Source organism: Dipteris shenzhenensis, chromosome 27 (genome assembly GCF_047967505.1).
Source record: "Dipteris shenzhenensis isolate YYH24624 ecotype China chromosome 27, Dip_SZ_1.0, whole genome shotgun sequence".
Lineage (NCBI taxonomy): Eukaryota > Viridiplantae > Streptophyta > Polypodiopsida > Gleicheniales > Dipteridaceae > Dipteris > Dipteris shenzhenensis.
Window position 1 is genome coordinate 12,992,310 of NC_141622.1, and position 15,858 is coordinate 13,008,167.

At 45.5% G+C, this 15,858-nt stretch overlaps 1 protein-coding gene across 1 annotated transcript in view; it reads left to right on the plus strand.

Annotated features, from left to right (window-relative positions):
* COX15 (cytochrome c oxidase 15) overlaps positions 1 to 15,858 on the plus strand; it is an 84,214-nt gene that overhangs the window by 56,133 nt on the left and 12,223 nt on the right. The window contains exons 6-7 of the mRNA XM_087398484.1: positions 13,758 to 13,868; positions 14,504 to 14,635. Of these exons, the coding sequence (XP_087254610.1) occupies positions 13,758 to 13,868; positions 14,504 to 14,635 (243 nt within the window). The remainder of the gene's footprint in view (positions 1 to 13,757; positions 13,869 to 14,503; positions 14,636 to 15,858) is intronic.

Below are 15,858 nucleotides of genomic sequence, written 5' to 3' on the forward strand. Positions count from 1 at the left end.
TGATTTTGTACCCTCTACTTTTGGAGAGCCAGTTATCGGCTTTCCTGTTGAGAGATCCTTCTCTCTCACTTGTGGACTTTCCTCCCCTCGGACCTCGTGTGTATGGCAGGAGATCTGCTCCGGTAGAGGCTTTTGTTTCTGCCACCAGGTCGGGTAAGGTATTCCATGTAAACTACTCGGTGCTTTCTATCAATTCAAACAACGGATTTTGCAGAGGCATTTGAATGAGATGATTGCGAGTTGCCAAACACATATACTTGAACTTACGAGTTTGCAATTAAGCTGGAATTAAGACTTATACAGCTTAAACACAAAGTGACATCATTGGAGAATGCAATATGATTGAGGGGCCAAGACGGGGCCCCCCCCTTATCCAGGCTCACTTTAATCTTGAAAATGGAGATACAAGACCAAGGTGCAATGCACCTTCCAAACTGATGAACTCAGTGAAAACCTAGGACCTAGATACAAGACTCAAGAGCATATGTACAAGGTAGACAACAAAAAGGAGGACTCCAAGCTCAGGTTTCAGCTCTTGGCTTGCCCAATCCACAAGGAAGAAGCCTGCAACAATCACCACTTACATCCAACATTAGAGACAAACACTAGTTTCTAGAAAGATAGTAGAAACAACATGAAATAGTGCTGTAAATGAGATAAACTTGACAATACAGGCTCCCTTCGTGACTTGGCCCTTTTGTAGATGAAGTCCTTGATGCCTCTGAAGCTACCTTGGGTGAGGAGAGTGTGGAAATGGGGCTGGAATGAGAACAGCTTAGAAAAACAGCCTGTAGGCTAGAGAGAGAAAGCTTTTATGGAGTGATAGCTGTAGAGAGAGAGTGCCTATGCTGATCCCAAGGGAGGAGATGTAAGTGAGGAGCTGCTGCTGTTCCAGAGGTGCACAGAAAGGCAGATTTCTGCAAGGGAAATGGGCTGGAACAGTAGAGAGAGAAATTCTGCAGTAGAGAGAGAAAGACTGCAGCAGGAGAGAGAAAAGGGCTGTGGCTGCTCCAGGCTAAGTGAAGGAGAGAGGATGCTGCTGCTGTTCCAGAAGAGCTGAGAGGGGGCAGATTTTTGGAGAGGAGGGGCTGGAACTGTAGAGAGAGAATGTGCTGTTGTAGAGAGAGAAAGTGCTGCTGAGGTGAGAGAATGGCCTGGGGAGAAGCTGGCTGCACCCAAGGAGCTGGAGAGGTTCTGCTGCATCATCTAAAAGGAGGGAGAAGAAAAGTGACGAAATTTTCATGTATGGAAATGAAGGGGAGAGGCCTTCTTTTATAGGCTCAGCCCCCCTCCTAGGCCTAGAGTGGAAGGTGGACACTTGTCCCAAATTTTTGGTGGGCTGCAGTCCCAAAGAAGACAGCCCACAACCTGCCCCAAATCTACCAGATTTGGGGCCAAACACTTGGCCTGCATGCCGTGCCACTTGCCATGCATGCTGCCACATGTGTGGGACAGGTGGACTGACCTGCCAGCTCAGATTCCAAGTGGCAGTCTGCCACGTGTCAGCTGCCACGTCACTCCCAAAAACCCTAAAATTTCAAAGTTGTCAGAATTTAATTCTGATCGCACACACGGGTTCCTAACAGCTTAGACTATCTATTGACGTACTCTAAGGTCATAATTGAGCCATACTGAGCTCATTTGTTTGTCGTCTTATCTTGTATCTCCATTACTCTTGGCATGCTGCCAGGCCCACACCCAAAGCTCAGGGAACATTCTCTTGAATGGTTCCTAGGTCGGTATGCAATCTGTGCATTTGATTGGTCCCATGTTTGGGTACTCAGGTGGGGTGTGGTTTCTAGATGTCCCTCTCAAAGAGAGGCCATCACTCTTGTGGGTCACTAATGCCCATAACCCCAAGCAAGGGGGTCCACCCTCAAATGCTAGACCTAGTCCCCATTGTCCGTAACTGAACAGAAGGAAAACATTTCATTTCTTAATAAGCATACTATTGAAAAACAAAAAGAAATAGTACCAAGCAAGTGGATACATGTTGAAGCAGGATGACATTCCCTCCGTCTTTCATTCGGTTGTCCGCAACTGAAATGCTTCCTCATAAGCATCCAGGATTTCAGGACACTCCTGAAATGTAGCTCTGTCTACCCATTGGGCATCGGTGGATGGGAGCCCTCTGAACTTCAAAAGATACATTTTGCGAGTCGTGCCTCGACGTCCTGTAGTGAAGTTATGCAAAATAATTTGCTCTGGGATCAACAAGATCTCAGTGTCCTCTACTTCAGGTGCATCGTCCAGTGTGGGCTCTTGAGGTGGTTCCCCAATGAAGGGTTTCACCAAGCTTACGTGGAAGACATTGTGGATCTTCCAATGCTCTGGAAGTCTCAATCGGACCGAGACATCATTTATTACCTGCAACACCTGAAAAGGACCATAATATCGAAAGGATAGCTTGAAGTAGATGCGCTTTTTGCCCACTTTGGTTTTGAACCGGGCTTTCTCAAATTTCAATAAGACCCATTGGCCTTCTTTCACTGCAAACGCCCTCCGTCTTTTATTTGCAGCTGCTCTTTGTTTCTCCTGTGCCTTTTGAATGGCTGCTCGAACCGTGGCATAAGCAGAGTCATAATCCTCCACGAATTGATCAGCGGCAAAGATTTTCTCTTTTGTTTGCATGAGTGGAGTTGGTAAAGATCTACCATATACAATTTCGAAAGGAGCTTTTCCAGTGGAGGAATGAATTGTGTTGTTATAAGCAAACTCCACAAGAGGAAGGAATTTCTCCCAAAAGGTTTGCTGGTCATGCACATAAAATTTCAGCAAATCCAAGAGTGTACTATTCGTAACTTCAGTTTGGCCATCCGTTTGAGGATGAAAAGCTAAGGAGAAACTGAGAAGAGTTCCAAGGTTCTCAAACAAAGCCTGCCAGAAGTTACTAGTGAACTTTGAGTCTCTAGACTTGGGCATGCCGTGGTGTCTAAAGATGTGTCTAATAAATAAATGGGCAGCTTCAGGTGCCTTGAGATTCTTTCTGCAAGGAATGAAGTGGGCTTGCTTGCTGAATCGATCTACTATCACCCAAATCATGTCATGATTTTGATTGGTCCTGGGAATTCCTGTAATGAAGTCCATGGTGATGTGTTCCCATGGTCTCTCAGGAATGGGTAGGGGCTGAAGTAAACCCTTGGGTTTTCCTCTCTCATACTTAGCTTTTTGACATGCGAGACAAGCTAAAATGTAGGCAGCAGTGTCCTTTTTCATGTTAGGCCAGTAGAAAAATTTATCCATGGCTGAAAAGGTGGCCACAATACCCCTATGACCAGCATAGGGTGGGTTATGGCTTTCCTCCATCACTTTAGATCTAAGCTGCTTTGTGATACATAGTTTGTTCTCCATGAATAAATAGCCATCCCTGATGTGGTAGGCATGATGGGTGCCTCCATCTTTCAAATGTGCCCATGGCTGAGCAAAATCAGCATCTCCCTCATAGAATTCTTTGAGGGCTGTTAGCTCATCATGATAGGGAACTGAAATATGGTGAAGCCGTGGTCTACGAGAAAGGGCATCAGCCACTACATTCTCTTTTCCAGGAGTATATTGTATCTGAAAATGAAATGATTGCAGAAAGGTAGACCATTTCATATGTCTCTCTCTGATCAGAGGTTGAGTTAGAAAATATTTAAGACTTTCATGATCAGTTTTTACAAGAAAATCTATCCCTAAAAGATAATGTTTCCAAAGTTTGAGAGCATGAATTACAGCTAAGAGTTCTTTTTCATAGATATCATAATGAAGTTCAGCATCTCTTAGTCGTCGGCTTTCAAAGGCCACAGCATGACCATCCTGGGTAAGAGAAGCCCCAAGGCAATCGCCACTGGCATCAGCTGCTACTAGGAATGGTTTCCTTAAGTCAGGAATGATAAGTATAGGAGCTGTAGTCAGGGCATGCTTTAGAGCATTAAAAGAGTCCTTTTCTTTTTGGGTCCATTTGAACTTTAGATTTTTCTTAGTGAGATCATGTAGAGGGGCTGCAAGTTCAGCAAAATGCCAAATAAACCTTCGGTAATATGAGCATAGGCCTAGAAAAGACCTTACCTCATGGGCATTCTTCAAGTCAGGCCACTCTACAATTGTCTGTATCTTGGCTGGGTCCATACGGACACCTTCTCGTGAGATAATGTGACCAAGATAGTGAATCTCAGGAAGAAAGAACTCACTTTTCTTCTCATTGATGTAAAGAGCATTTTCAGCTAAGATTTGAAATACAATCTTTAGATGTTCCTTATGCTCTTCCTCATTCTTGCTGAAAATGAGGATGTCATCAAAGAAGACGGCAGTGAACTGTCTATAGTTCCTGAACAACCGTTCCATCAGTCGATTGAACGTGGCTGGGGCATTAGTAAGGCCAAATGGCATTACCATATATTCATACAGCCCAAATGTGGTTCGGAAGGCTGTTTTATGAATGTCCTCAGGTACAACTCGTACCTGATGGTAGCCACTCTTAAGATCTATGCGGCTGAAAATTTCAAATCCTCCTAAATGATCAAAGATATCGTCTATACGAGGAATTGGGAAACGATTCTTAACCGTCTGTTTGTTTAAGGCTCTATAGTCTATGCACATCCTGAAGGTTTTATCCTTCTTTTGGACTAGTAAGACAGGAGAGCAAAAAGAAGAACTACTGGGTTGGATCAATCCCTTGTCCAAGAGTTCTTGGACTTGCTTGAAGATTTCATCTTGTTGAGATTGACTAACTCTATATGGGGGTCTATTTGGAGGTGAAGACCCTGGAACTATGTCAATTTTGTGATCCTCTGGTCTCTCAGGAGGGAGGTGACTAGGAAGTTCCTGAGAGAAGCAACTAGAGAATTCCTGCAGGAAATCTAATCTTTCTTTTGTGAGAGGATCTGACTTTTCTGCACTTGGTTGCTTATCGCGTACAAACATTAGAAAAGAACATACTCCTTTCTTAAGCAAATTGGGAGATCGTGCATGACTTACCATAGGAATGGTGTTTCCTGAAACTCCCGCTGTAATGCTCACATCTCTACCCTTATGTTGGAGGGTTAGAATATTCTTCACATAATCGATTCGGGGGTTGACTTGCTTATGCCAGGGCATGCCGAGAATTACATCTGATCCTTGAAGTGGTGCCACCATGAAGGGTAGATGATCCAAGTACCCCTGGATGTGTACCCGAAGCTTGCCGATGATGGGGTACACCTTCTCTTCTTGGTTCTTGAAGGCTGCAGTTGCCTCCAAGGCTTCTCCTTTATCCTCTGGGGCTATCCCCAAGTTCTGTGCCATCTCATGAGAAATAAAGTTGTGAGTAGCTCCAGTATCGAACGAAAACAAAGCGGATTGATCCTTTACCTGACCCCATGTTTTCAACAAACTATGGGTGTCGTTTACAGCTCCCTTTTCCGGAGGTGCGTCCACCTTGTTGACTACCAAAACTGGCTTTTTGAGGGCTGCTTCTTTGTTGCTATTGTTTTTGGCAGCTTGAGGGCATTCGTAGAAGTTGTGGCCTCGATCGCCACACTTGAAACACCGCCCTTCGGAGTAATACTTTTGCTTCTGTTGTGGAGACAATGAGCTGAAAGTGCGGGCTGCTTTCTTCGAAGGAGGCTGGCTGGCTGACTTTTGCTCTTTTGGTGCGTCCTTTGCTGTCTCCTTACCCTTTTGTTCCTTGGAAGAGGTTCCCTGGGACTTCCGCTTGTTGTTGCTGCCATTCCGCTTGTTGGAGAAAGATTGTTTCTTCTCCACCTTCAAGGCGATGTTGATGGTGTCTTCGAGAGAAGTAGGAGTGGCAATGTCCACCTCATGCTGAACGATATACCGTAGGCCAGCAAAGAACTTCCTTTGCTGCTCTTTTTTATCCTTCCTACTGAATGCTTGAACTTTTAACAAAGTATCCCAAAAACGATCAACATACTCACTGACTTTCTCTTCTTGGCGTTGGCGGAGGATGTCCCACTGCACCATTGTATCTCTCTTAAACTCCTTAGGCAGGAAGTGCCTCATCAAGTTCTTCTTGAAGTGCTTCCAGGTGTGGGCTTGCTGTCCAGTGTTGACCATAGCTGCCCACCAGAGTGAAGCACGGTCTTGCATGTGTAGGACGGCAAACCGGATCTTCGCCTTGTCTTCGTACTCGTCTCCCTCAAAGAAATACTCGAGGTCTCGGATCCAGGCCAGCAAGACCTCGGGCTTGTCCTCTCCCTTGTACTCGGTAAACTTGAAGAGCTTATCTCCAAGAGGTACCTTATGCTTTGCATACCTTCGTCTCCGTGGACGTCTCGAAGGAGATGGACTCCGATGACGCCGTCTACCTCGAGGAGGGGAAGAAGAGGATGATCTTCCCTCCTTGTTGGAGTTGGTGTTGTCCGCACGGCCTCTTCCTTGGGATTGGGGCCCTATGTCATGAGTTCCTGCTTGGCTGCTTTCCAGCACTTGAACCTGTTGAGCAATGTTTGCCAAGAGAGCACTCAACTCATGCAGGTTAGGAGGAGGGTCAGGTCCATTGGCTGCCATGATGACAAGATAACTCAATGAAGGAGAGACTCAACAAGAGAAAGCACAGAGTACAGGACGACTGCCTAAGCTCTGATACCAATGTAAACTACTCGGTGCTTTCTATCAATTCAAACAACGGATTTTGCAGAGGCATTTGAATGAGATGATTGCGAGTTGCCAAACACATATACTTGAACTTACGAGTTTGCAATTAAGCTGGAATTAAGACTTATACAGCTTAAACACAAAGTGACATCATTGGAGAATGCAATATGATTGAGGGGCCAAGACGGGGCCCCCCCCTTATCCAGGCTCACTTTAATCTTGAAAATGGAGATACAAGACCAAGGTGCAATGCACCTTCCAAACTGATGAACTCAGTGAAAACCTAGGACCTAGATACAAGACTCAAGAGCATATGTACAAGGTAGACAACAAAAAGGAGGACTCCAAGCTCAGGTTTCAGCTCTTGGCTTGCCCAATCCACAAGGAAAAGCCTGCAACAATCACCACTTACATCCAACATTAGAGACAAACACTAGTTTCTAGAAAGATAGTAGAAACAACATGAAATAGTGCTGTAAATGAGATAAACTTGACAATACAGGCTCCCTTCGTGACTTGGCCCTTTTGTAGATGAAGTCCTTGATGCCTCTGAAGCTACCTTGGGTGAGGAGAGTGTGGAAATGGGGCTGGAATGAGAACAGCTTAGAAAAACAGCCTGTAGGCTAGAGAGAGAAAGCTTTTATGGAGTGATAGCTGTAGAGAGAGAGTGCCTATGCTGATCCCAAGGGAGGAGATGTAAGTGAGGAGCTGCTGCTGTTCCAGAGGTGCACAGAAAGGCAGATTTCTGCAAGGGAAATGGGCTGGAACAGTAGAGAGAGAAATTCTGCAGTAGAGAGAGAAAGACTGCAGCAGGAGAGAGAAAAGGGCTGTGGCTGCTCCAGGCTAAGTGAAGGAGAGAGGATGCTGCTGCTGTTCCAGAAGAGCTGAGAGGGGGCAGATTTCTGGAGAGGAGGGGCTGAAACTGTAGAGAGAGAATGTGCTGTTGTAGAGAGAGAAAGTGCTGCTGAGGTGAGAGAATGGCCTGGGGAGAAGCTGGCTGCACCCAAGGAGCTGGAGAGGTTCTGCTGCATCATCTAAAAGGAGGGAGAAGAAAAGTGACGAAATTTTCATGTATGGAAATGAAGGGGAGAGGCCTTCTTTTATAGGCTCAGCCCCCCTCCTAGGCCTAGAGTGGAAGGTGGACACTTGTCCCAGATTTTTGGTGGGCTGCAGTCCCAAAGAGGACAGCCCACAACCTGCCCCAAATCTACCAGATTTGGGGCCAAACACTTGGCCTGCATGCCCTGCCACTTGCCATGCATGCTGCCACATGTGTGGGACAGGTGGACTGACCTGCCAGCTCAGATTCCAAGTGGCAGTCTGCCACGTGTCAGCTGCCACGTCACTCCCAAAAACCCTAAAATTTCAAAGTTGTCAGAATTTAATTTTGATCGCACACACGGGTTCCTAACAGCTTAGACTATCTATTGACGTACTCTAAGGTCATAATTGGGCCATACTGAGCTCATTTGTTTGTCGTCTTATCTTGTATCTCCATTACTCTTGGCATGCTGCCAGGCCCACACCCAAAGCTCAGGGAACATTCTCTTGAATGGTTCCTAGGTCGGTATGCAATCTGTGCATTTGATTGGTCCCATGTTTGGGTACTCAGGTGGGGTGTGGTTTCTAGATGTCCCTCTCAAAGAGAGGCCATCACTCTTGTGGGTCACTAATGCCCATAACCCCAAGCAAGGGGGTCCACCCTCAAATGCTAGACCTAGTCCCCATTGTCCGTAACTGAACAGAAGGAAAACATTTCATTTCTTAATAAGCATACTATTGAAAAACAAAAAGAAATAGTACCAAGCAAGTGGATACATATTGAAGCAGGATGACATTCCAACCCACTTCCTCCCACCGATGAGGATAGTCAGTTGGAATATACAGGGATTGGGCGGCATCCCTCATCGCCGTTGGAGACAGCTGATCAGGAATCAGCTCCAGCCAGGTGTTTCATGTGGTTCCCTAGACATTCTTTTTCTTCAGGAACATAAACTGGATTTCAGAGATTGCTCCAAGTCAGGTAAGCTGCTCTCAGGCCGGACTTTTTGGCTTCATGCCTTGGGAACCAGAGGAGGTACATGCATTTCAGTTTCAGACTCTGTTCTCCCTCTGGTCATTGGACACGGTACCATAACCTCCTCCAGGGCCCAGTGGGTTTTACTTCTGATTGATGGACGTAAGGTTGGTTTCCTCAACCTTTATGCTCCGAACAACAGAGGGGACCGTGTTTTGTTTTGGAAAGAGTTGCTCTCGTGGGCTGACATTGCGGATTCATGGATTATTGGAGGTGACTTCAACATGGTTGAGGCACCTTCGGATAAGAAAGGGGGTAGAGAAGGTGGTATCCACTCCCTTGAGAGAGCAGCCTGGGATGCCTTCTTGTTCAGGTTCAGTGGCAGAGATGTTTGGTCAGATGATGCATTTCTTGTTCAGTCTCAGTCACATTTGTTTTCATGGTCGAACCATAGGGTGCAGATGCCTATCCATGCTCGGATTGATAGATTCTATGTGGGTGACTGGGTTCTTGATAGAGGGGGGACAATTTGCATTGCACTCGGTGTTTCCACTTCAGACCATTTTCCGGTAATTTTGTCCATTTCAGAGCCTCATCTGAGAGGACGGTGTCACAGTATCAGGATCCCAGACGCCTTATACACGGATGAGACTCTCACAGAGGCAGTGTTGGAGATCTGGGTTTCTCATATGGAGGGGGGGGTGGCCGGTTCTTCACATGTGGCCACAGCACTTGATAGTATCAGCGACTTCTATCACTCAGTTGCTAGTGCTCGGTGTGGTGAGGTACTCAGGCGAGAGATTGGTATCCATCGGCAGTTGGTAGCCCTTCAGAGGGAGGAGCAGAAACGACCTTCAGATGCTTGGATACAGGAGCGCCTTGCTGCGGCAAGGGCTCACTTGCAGACCTTGCTTGATCAGAGAGCAGAGTATGCCTTCCATGCACGGGAGTCCTTTTGGATACAGATGGGAGGGAGAGTCAATAAACACTTTTTCTCTCCACTTGGCCCCAGACATAGTAGAGAGAGTGTCAGGCAGCTTATTGACTCTGACGGCGTTTTGCAGTCCCATCCGGAGACCGTCATGCATTTAGTGACAAGATTTTTATACCTCCCTTCTTTCCGCAGATCCAAACTCACAGGCCAAAGAGGTGGCTAGAGATGAAGTTTGGCAGAGTTTACCTGTGTTGGTCACTCGAGAGATGTTATGCTCACTTGATGCACGCTTTACCAACACAGAATTCAAGACTGCTCTTTCTTCCCTTCATAAGGGCAAGTGCCCTGGTTCTGATGGTCTTACTCCCTCTATTTTTATAGCCTTTTGGGATATGATAGGTGATCATATTACTTCAGCCCTGCAGGGCATTTGGGACTCGGGCGAGATGCCTAACTCACTGACCGAGGGACTCATTCACCTTATCCCGAAAGGTGGCAACAGGAATTTCGTATCCCATTGGAGACCCATCACTCTTTTGGGCACTCTTTACAAAATCCTTGCCAAGGCGATCAGCATCCGACTACAGTCCCTTCTTCTAGATCTCATCCACGATACTCAGACAGGCTTTGTGCATGGCAGGAGCATTTTTTATAATATCTTTTCCTTTTGGGAAGCCACAGAGTGGGCTATGCAGAGTGGACAGAGGCTAGCAGTTTTACTCTTGGACTTCGAGAAAGCCTATGACAGAGCAGATTGGGGTTTTCTTGAGGGCACTCTTCTACGGTTTGGATTTTCAGATGCTTGGATCAGAGGGGTGGCCTCCCTTTATAGATCAGCCCACAGTCAGGTTTTGATTGGAGGGGTAAGGGGTGACAGGTTTCAGATTTCCAGATCAGTTCGTCAGGGATGCCCTTTAGCCCCCTTCCTCTTTCTTTTTGTGGCAGAAGCTTTGAGTATCTTCCTTAGATCTCAGGCTGAGCTTTTTGGGTTGAGACTGCCCTTGAGACAGGAGCAGGAGCTCTTTGACTGTGAGTTGGCTGCTGACACTGCTATTTTTATTCAGGCCTCCTTGCAGTCACTTGATTCTTTCCGGACAGCCTTGGACATTTTTTGCTCAGCTGCAGGGGCACACATTAACTGGCATAAATCCTTTGGCTTTTGGATAAGTGATGAGGACACTCCAGGTTGGGGAGTTGACATTGGTTTTTCTTGGATTCAGAGGGGTGTTCCTATCAGGTATTTGGGATGCCAGGTAGGATCGGACATCTCTCCAGCACAGCAGTTTGCCCCAGTACTAGAAAGTATAAGGAAAAAGATCCTTTTCTGGAGCTCTGCCAAACTCGACCTTGCATCTAGAGTTATGGTAGTGAACCAGGTTCTCTTGGCCACCTCCTGGTTCGTGTGTTCTTGTTGGTGCCGGTCTAGGGATTGCATCACTCAGCTCACCAGACCAGTCAGGAATTTTTTATGGAGTGGACTTGATGGCACAACAGATGTTGCAGCAAGGGTGTCCTGGGAGACTATTATTCTCCCTACATGTGAAGGGGGCCTTATGTCATTGACCCGGACTTGCAGTGTAGGGCTTTGCTTTGTAAGGTGGTGGTGAGGGGACTCATGCCTGGGCAGGAACCTTGGAAGGATTTCTTTTTTGGACGCATTCAGGCTTGCACACCGGGTGGACAGCCCTCGATGGATTTTCACATCAGCCCCTCTTAGATCTCCTGCCTCTCCTCTCATGACTGCCATCCTGAAAGCTTGGGGGAGCTTCAGGAACACTCTTCAAAGGATTCCACCTTCTACCGTCGAAGAGATTGATAGGCAGCCGATCATTTGGAATGATAGTATTCTTGACGAGCACGCCAGACCACTGGGCACTTCCCATTACATGCAGTGGTCTAAATGGGAGAGAGGCCCCACCTACACAATAGGCACTTGGAAATCTTTTATCAGGCTACCTGTGGATCAGAGACTGCAGTCCGTGAGTCACCTCAGAGGGGTAGCACGCAGGATTCAGCAGATAGATGCAGCCATCCCGGTGGAATGGACAGTTGAGCTGCCTATTACTTCCACCACTTGGATGGGGGCTTTTTCGAGGACATCAGTTCCTTTACAGGTGATCGCTCTCCGAGGTCTCGGGAAAGACGCACTAGTCTTTGATGTTGGGGATGGAGGTTTACTTTCGACATCCAAGGATGGCATTCTTCTTGAGGTTGCCTTTCAGCCTCTCAGGATTGTTGGTTTTGTGGACCTTGGAGCGGGCTTGCAGTGGTACTTAGACCCCGACCCTCTGCTCTTGGCCTTGGGATCCTGGAGGTTGTGGTTATATGGAGGTGCACCTATCAGGTGTTTGCAGTGGGACCCAAGAGATAAGGAATGGATAGATCATGGGCACCGAGAGAGGGGGATTGAGGCTGATAGTGCCATCTCAATCTGGTAGAAACCTCCGAGAAAAAGGGAGAACCTCTCCAAACTCGAAGAAATATAGTCCTTCTAGAAGAGGCTGCCCATGAAGGGCCCTGCATGCTAGCCCATATGGCTATCAAAGTGTGAACCGTGTCAGACCAAATACCCGTGAACACCTGTAATGGGTGTATCTGGGTGCCATCCAAGGCCTCAGTACATCTGGCTCTCCAAATGTGCCAAGAGGAAATGCAAGCCAAAATCTCCCAAGAGATGTCCATTGAAACATGAGAAGCTCTGAAGGGAGTAAGTGGCACATCCTGTAGAGAGCAGGGCTCTATCACGTGCCGGCGGACCGAGAGTGCCCAAGAAGAAGGCTCACCCTCATAAAACACCTGGGCCCGGTAAGAGATAACCATGCGACTGAGCCCCACGTCATGAAGAAAGGGGAAGTGTAAAAGATGCTGAGTATGCGAGCAACCCCTTTCCAAACAGTCCTCGCCTGACTGCAGTCCCAAAGGCAATGTCGCACTGACTCCTCTGCAGAATGGCATCGAGGACAAGTGGGATCAGCCCCAAATTGTGATCTCCACAGGTTCACTGCAATCCCTCCATGAATAGAAAGCCAAAAGAAAGAGTGATCTTTCTATTTCTTAGGGATTTCCAGAGTCTCCTCCAGAAATTTCTACGCAAGTCTGCGGTGATGAAGAAGCTTTCCCAATGGGGGGCTCTGAGGGAATCCAACCCCTACTGTTCAGCTGAAACCTCCTGACATTACCAACCGTGAAACGAAAGAATTTTGGCTCTTGAGCTTTTCGTGCATTGCATGATGTATCCCGTATGGAGCTTGCTCTAATGGTGTTTCTTTAATACTTAATAGAAGTCTCTTTTTGCAAAAAAAAGGACTGCGCCAGTAGTAGATGACTGAAGTAGACAAAGACTGTAACCCAAACTTGCCAATCAGCAGGCTAAACAGTGTGCAAAGGACTGCTAGAGGATTCCTAAACAAGTACAGTGAAGAAAGGGCTGAATGCCATATCTATAGTGTGGGGGTAGGGGCTGCAGACAGCCGACCCAGTGAGGTGGTGGGTTGGCTTGACCGAACCCATGTCAGGTTGGCTGACCTGACTGTAGTCAGCTGTCTGACCCGGCCTTGGTCAGCCAAATGCTGGCCTGGTTAGCCCCAGCCAGCTGGCACAACTCCATCCTGAAACAGGCTCATAATAGCCCTGTAAACTACCGCTAACCCTGGCTTAATGCCTTGGTAGACATCCCCCAAACTAACTGAGTAAACTACTCCTTTCCAGGGCAGGGACACTCACATAGAAGCCCTCACTCTGAGATGACTAATTCTAACGTACTTTGTCGCATGGGCCATTTGGTCTTCGGAACGTCTTGTAGAAATTTGTCTTTCTCTCACAACACATGCACTATCTCATGCTACAAGACATGTAGATCATAAGTTAATGGCAATTATTGGTAGAATTGGTGACCGGGGGACTATGTAGAGGTCAGACAGTGGGTTCCCATATGTAATCCTTTAGTAGAGATTGTGTTGAACTATTTGCTTAATCATTTCACAGATTTTTTTCACAAGTTCACTTGAGTCTTATGGTTATGCAAATCTTCAGTGTCTGGCAGCTCTCCTCTACCTTTGGCATTTTCTCACTGAAAAATTGGGAATTTTATTGTTTGTAAAGACTTTGCTGATTCTATATTGAATGCTCTTTCCGTATTCCATATCTTCATGTGTTATCTTATCTCTGTCTCTAGCTGGGCTATCGTCGATGTCTTCTGCTTAAAGTAGCACTGTCTATGTCTATTGCCAGGGACACGCATTTAATACATTTCCAAAGATGGGGGAGCATTGGATACCTGAGGGGCTTTTTGCATTGCAGCCATTGATAAGGAATTTTTTTGAGAACACTGCCACTGTACAGGTACATCCTTTGCTACTGTCTGTTTCTCTTGGGTTCATTCTTAAGTAATTAAGTTGAAGTCTTCAGAATGGAAGGTGCTTGCAGAAGCTTATGGAAGTTAATATCCAAGTCCTTGAGAATCTGGTTTTCCTTCCCTCTACTTAATGTGATTTAATCTCTAACAGCATGCCTGGTGTAAAGAGATTTTGAAACAAGGGAATATCTGTTTCCCTTAAAAAATATTCTTAGGGCTGAGGTGGATATCGGCCTTACATTAACAGAAAGGTACAGGCCTCAGTGTCCTGACATCCTAGGAACCAGAGAAGTTTTACTGGAGGTAGTTGATAGAGAAAAGAAATGGATTTGATGTAGGCCCTTTGAAGGCTTTTTCTCATGATTATTTTTCTTTAAAAAGGGGCATACTACTATGCTACAGTGATAACCTTTTCTTAAAGGATACTTTGAAAAAAAATGCCCAAAAATGTTATTTCATCCACATCTGCACTTTTGCTGTGGTGTCTGCATTCAAAACCAGAGGGGCTTGAACCACCAACGTTGTAATTTCTTAGTACTTGCCTATGGTGATCATGTCTTTATTTCAAATTTTCATGTTTTACATCCATGTTTATGTGTTAATGCTTGTGTTGATGAACCAGTTTGACCATCGTGTGCTTGCTACAACAACATTGATAGCCATTGCAGCAATGTGGCTTGTGGCCCGTAGATCAGTTTTGGATCCCCGGATTCAGACATTGGTTAACACCACGTTTGGTATGTCTATCCTTCAGGTATGACATAATCTTACTTTTTTTTTTTGGCAAGCAAATCACATGATAGAGGTCTTCTAGCATGGTTGTATAGTTTGTGCATGTCCTCGGTAACGATATTAGGAAACTACTATTTGATTGTGCTTTCAAATCTCCAAGTAGCACTCTCATTTGAAAAAGTTCCGCACTTACTAAAATATTGTTGAATAATTGTCTTAAGTATCTTACCTCTAAGATAATTAAGGCATCTGTGTCTAAAGTTTGTCTAACATTTCTTGTCCTAATGTGTCTAACAACCGTGTACGAATACCTCAGAGACAACTCTACAAAAGAACTCACATACTCTTAATTTCCAAATCCTGCACCTAGTCCTAGGTAGGGAATGGCTCTATGGATTAGGCCATACCCTACACGGGGGCTGTTTAAACAACTCCATTACTTTTTAGAAGAGAGAAGGTAAGCATGACATCTATGAGAATTCCTTCCAGTTGAAAGAAAAATGAAAAGATTCAATTGTTGTTATATGAAAAGCTTCCTGATGTTTTATCTTTAGAGAGGAATATAGATCTTAAGTAGAGTTAGTGCTAGGAATTGCTCTTATTGCCAATGTACCTTACCTTTGAGTAAAACAAAAGAGGAGGAAGTAGAGCGTCAATTGTCTAAGTAGCTTAGGAAGATTATCATGCTGTGAATAAGGTGATAATTCAAAAGATGTATTTATTGCCACACATATAAGATCTTTGATTTGTTGCAAGGAACTAACTGTTTTAGTAAAATTGGCTTACGTTCTTGGTATCATCAAATTAGGATCCATCTTGATAGTGTACACAAGACTGGGTTTTAAACCTCAACAGCATTATTATCAATTAAGAGTAAAGCTCTTTAGGTTAATGAATATTCCTACTATGTTCATGATCTTGATGAAAAATATGCGCAGACCGTATGTAAGTATTTATAGGAGTCTTCCTTTATTATATCTTCAGTAAGACTAAGCAAGAGCATTGACATCATTTAAAGTTAATCTTTAAATTGCTCAAATAGCATAAGTTATATGCCAAAAAGTGTTTTGAAGCTTGACTTGTCCCAATCATCCCCCCTTCGTCTCCTCTGATTGCAAGATCCCAAGGACTCAATCCATTTTAGAGCTGAAGTGAAATGTTGACCCCAGCTAGCCACAAGCACATAGGTTACACTGGGTGTCCAAGTGACTAAGTGCAGCTGAGCCATCAAGGTGGCAAGGTCAG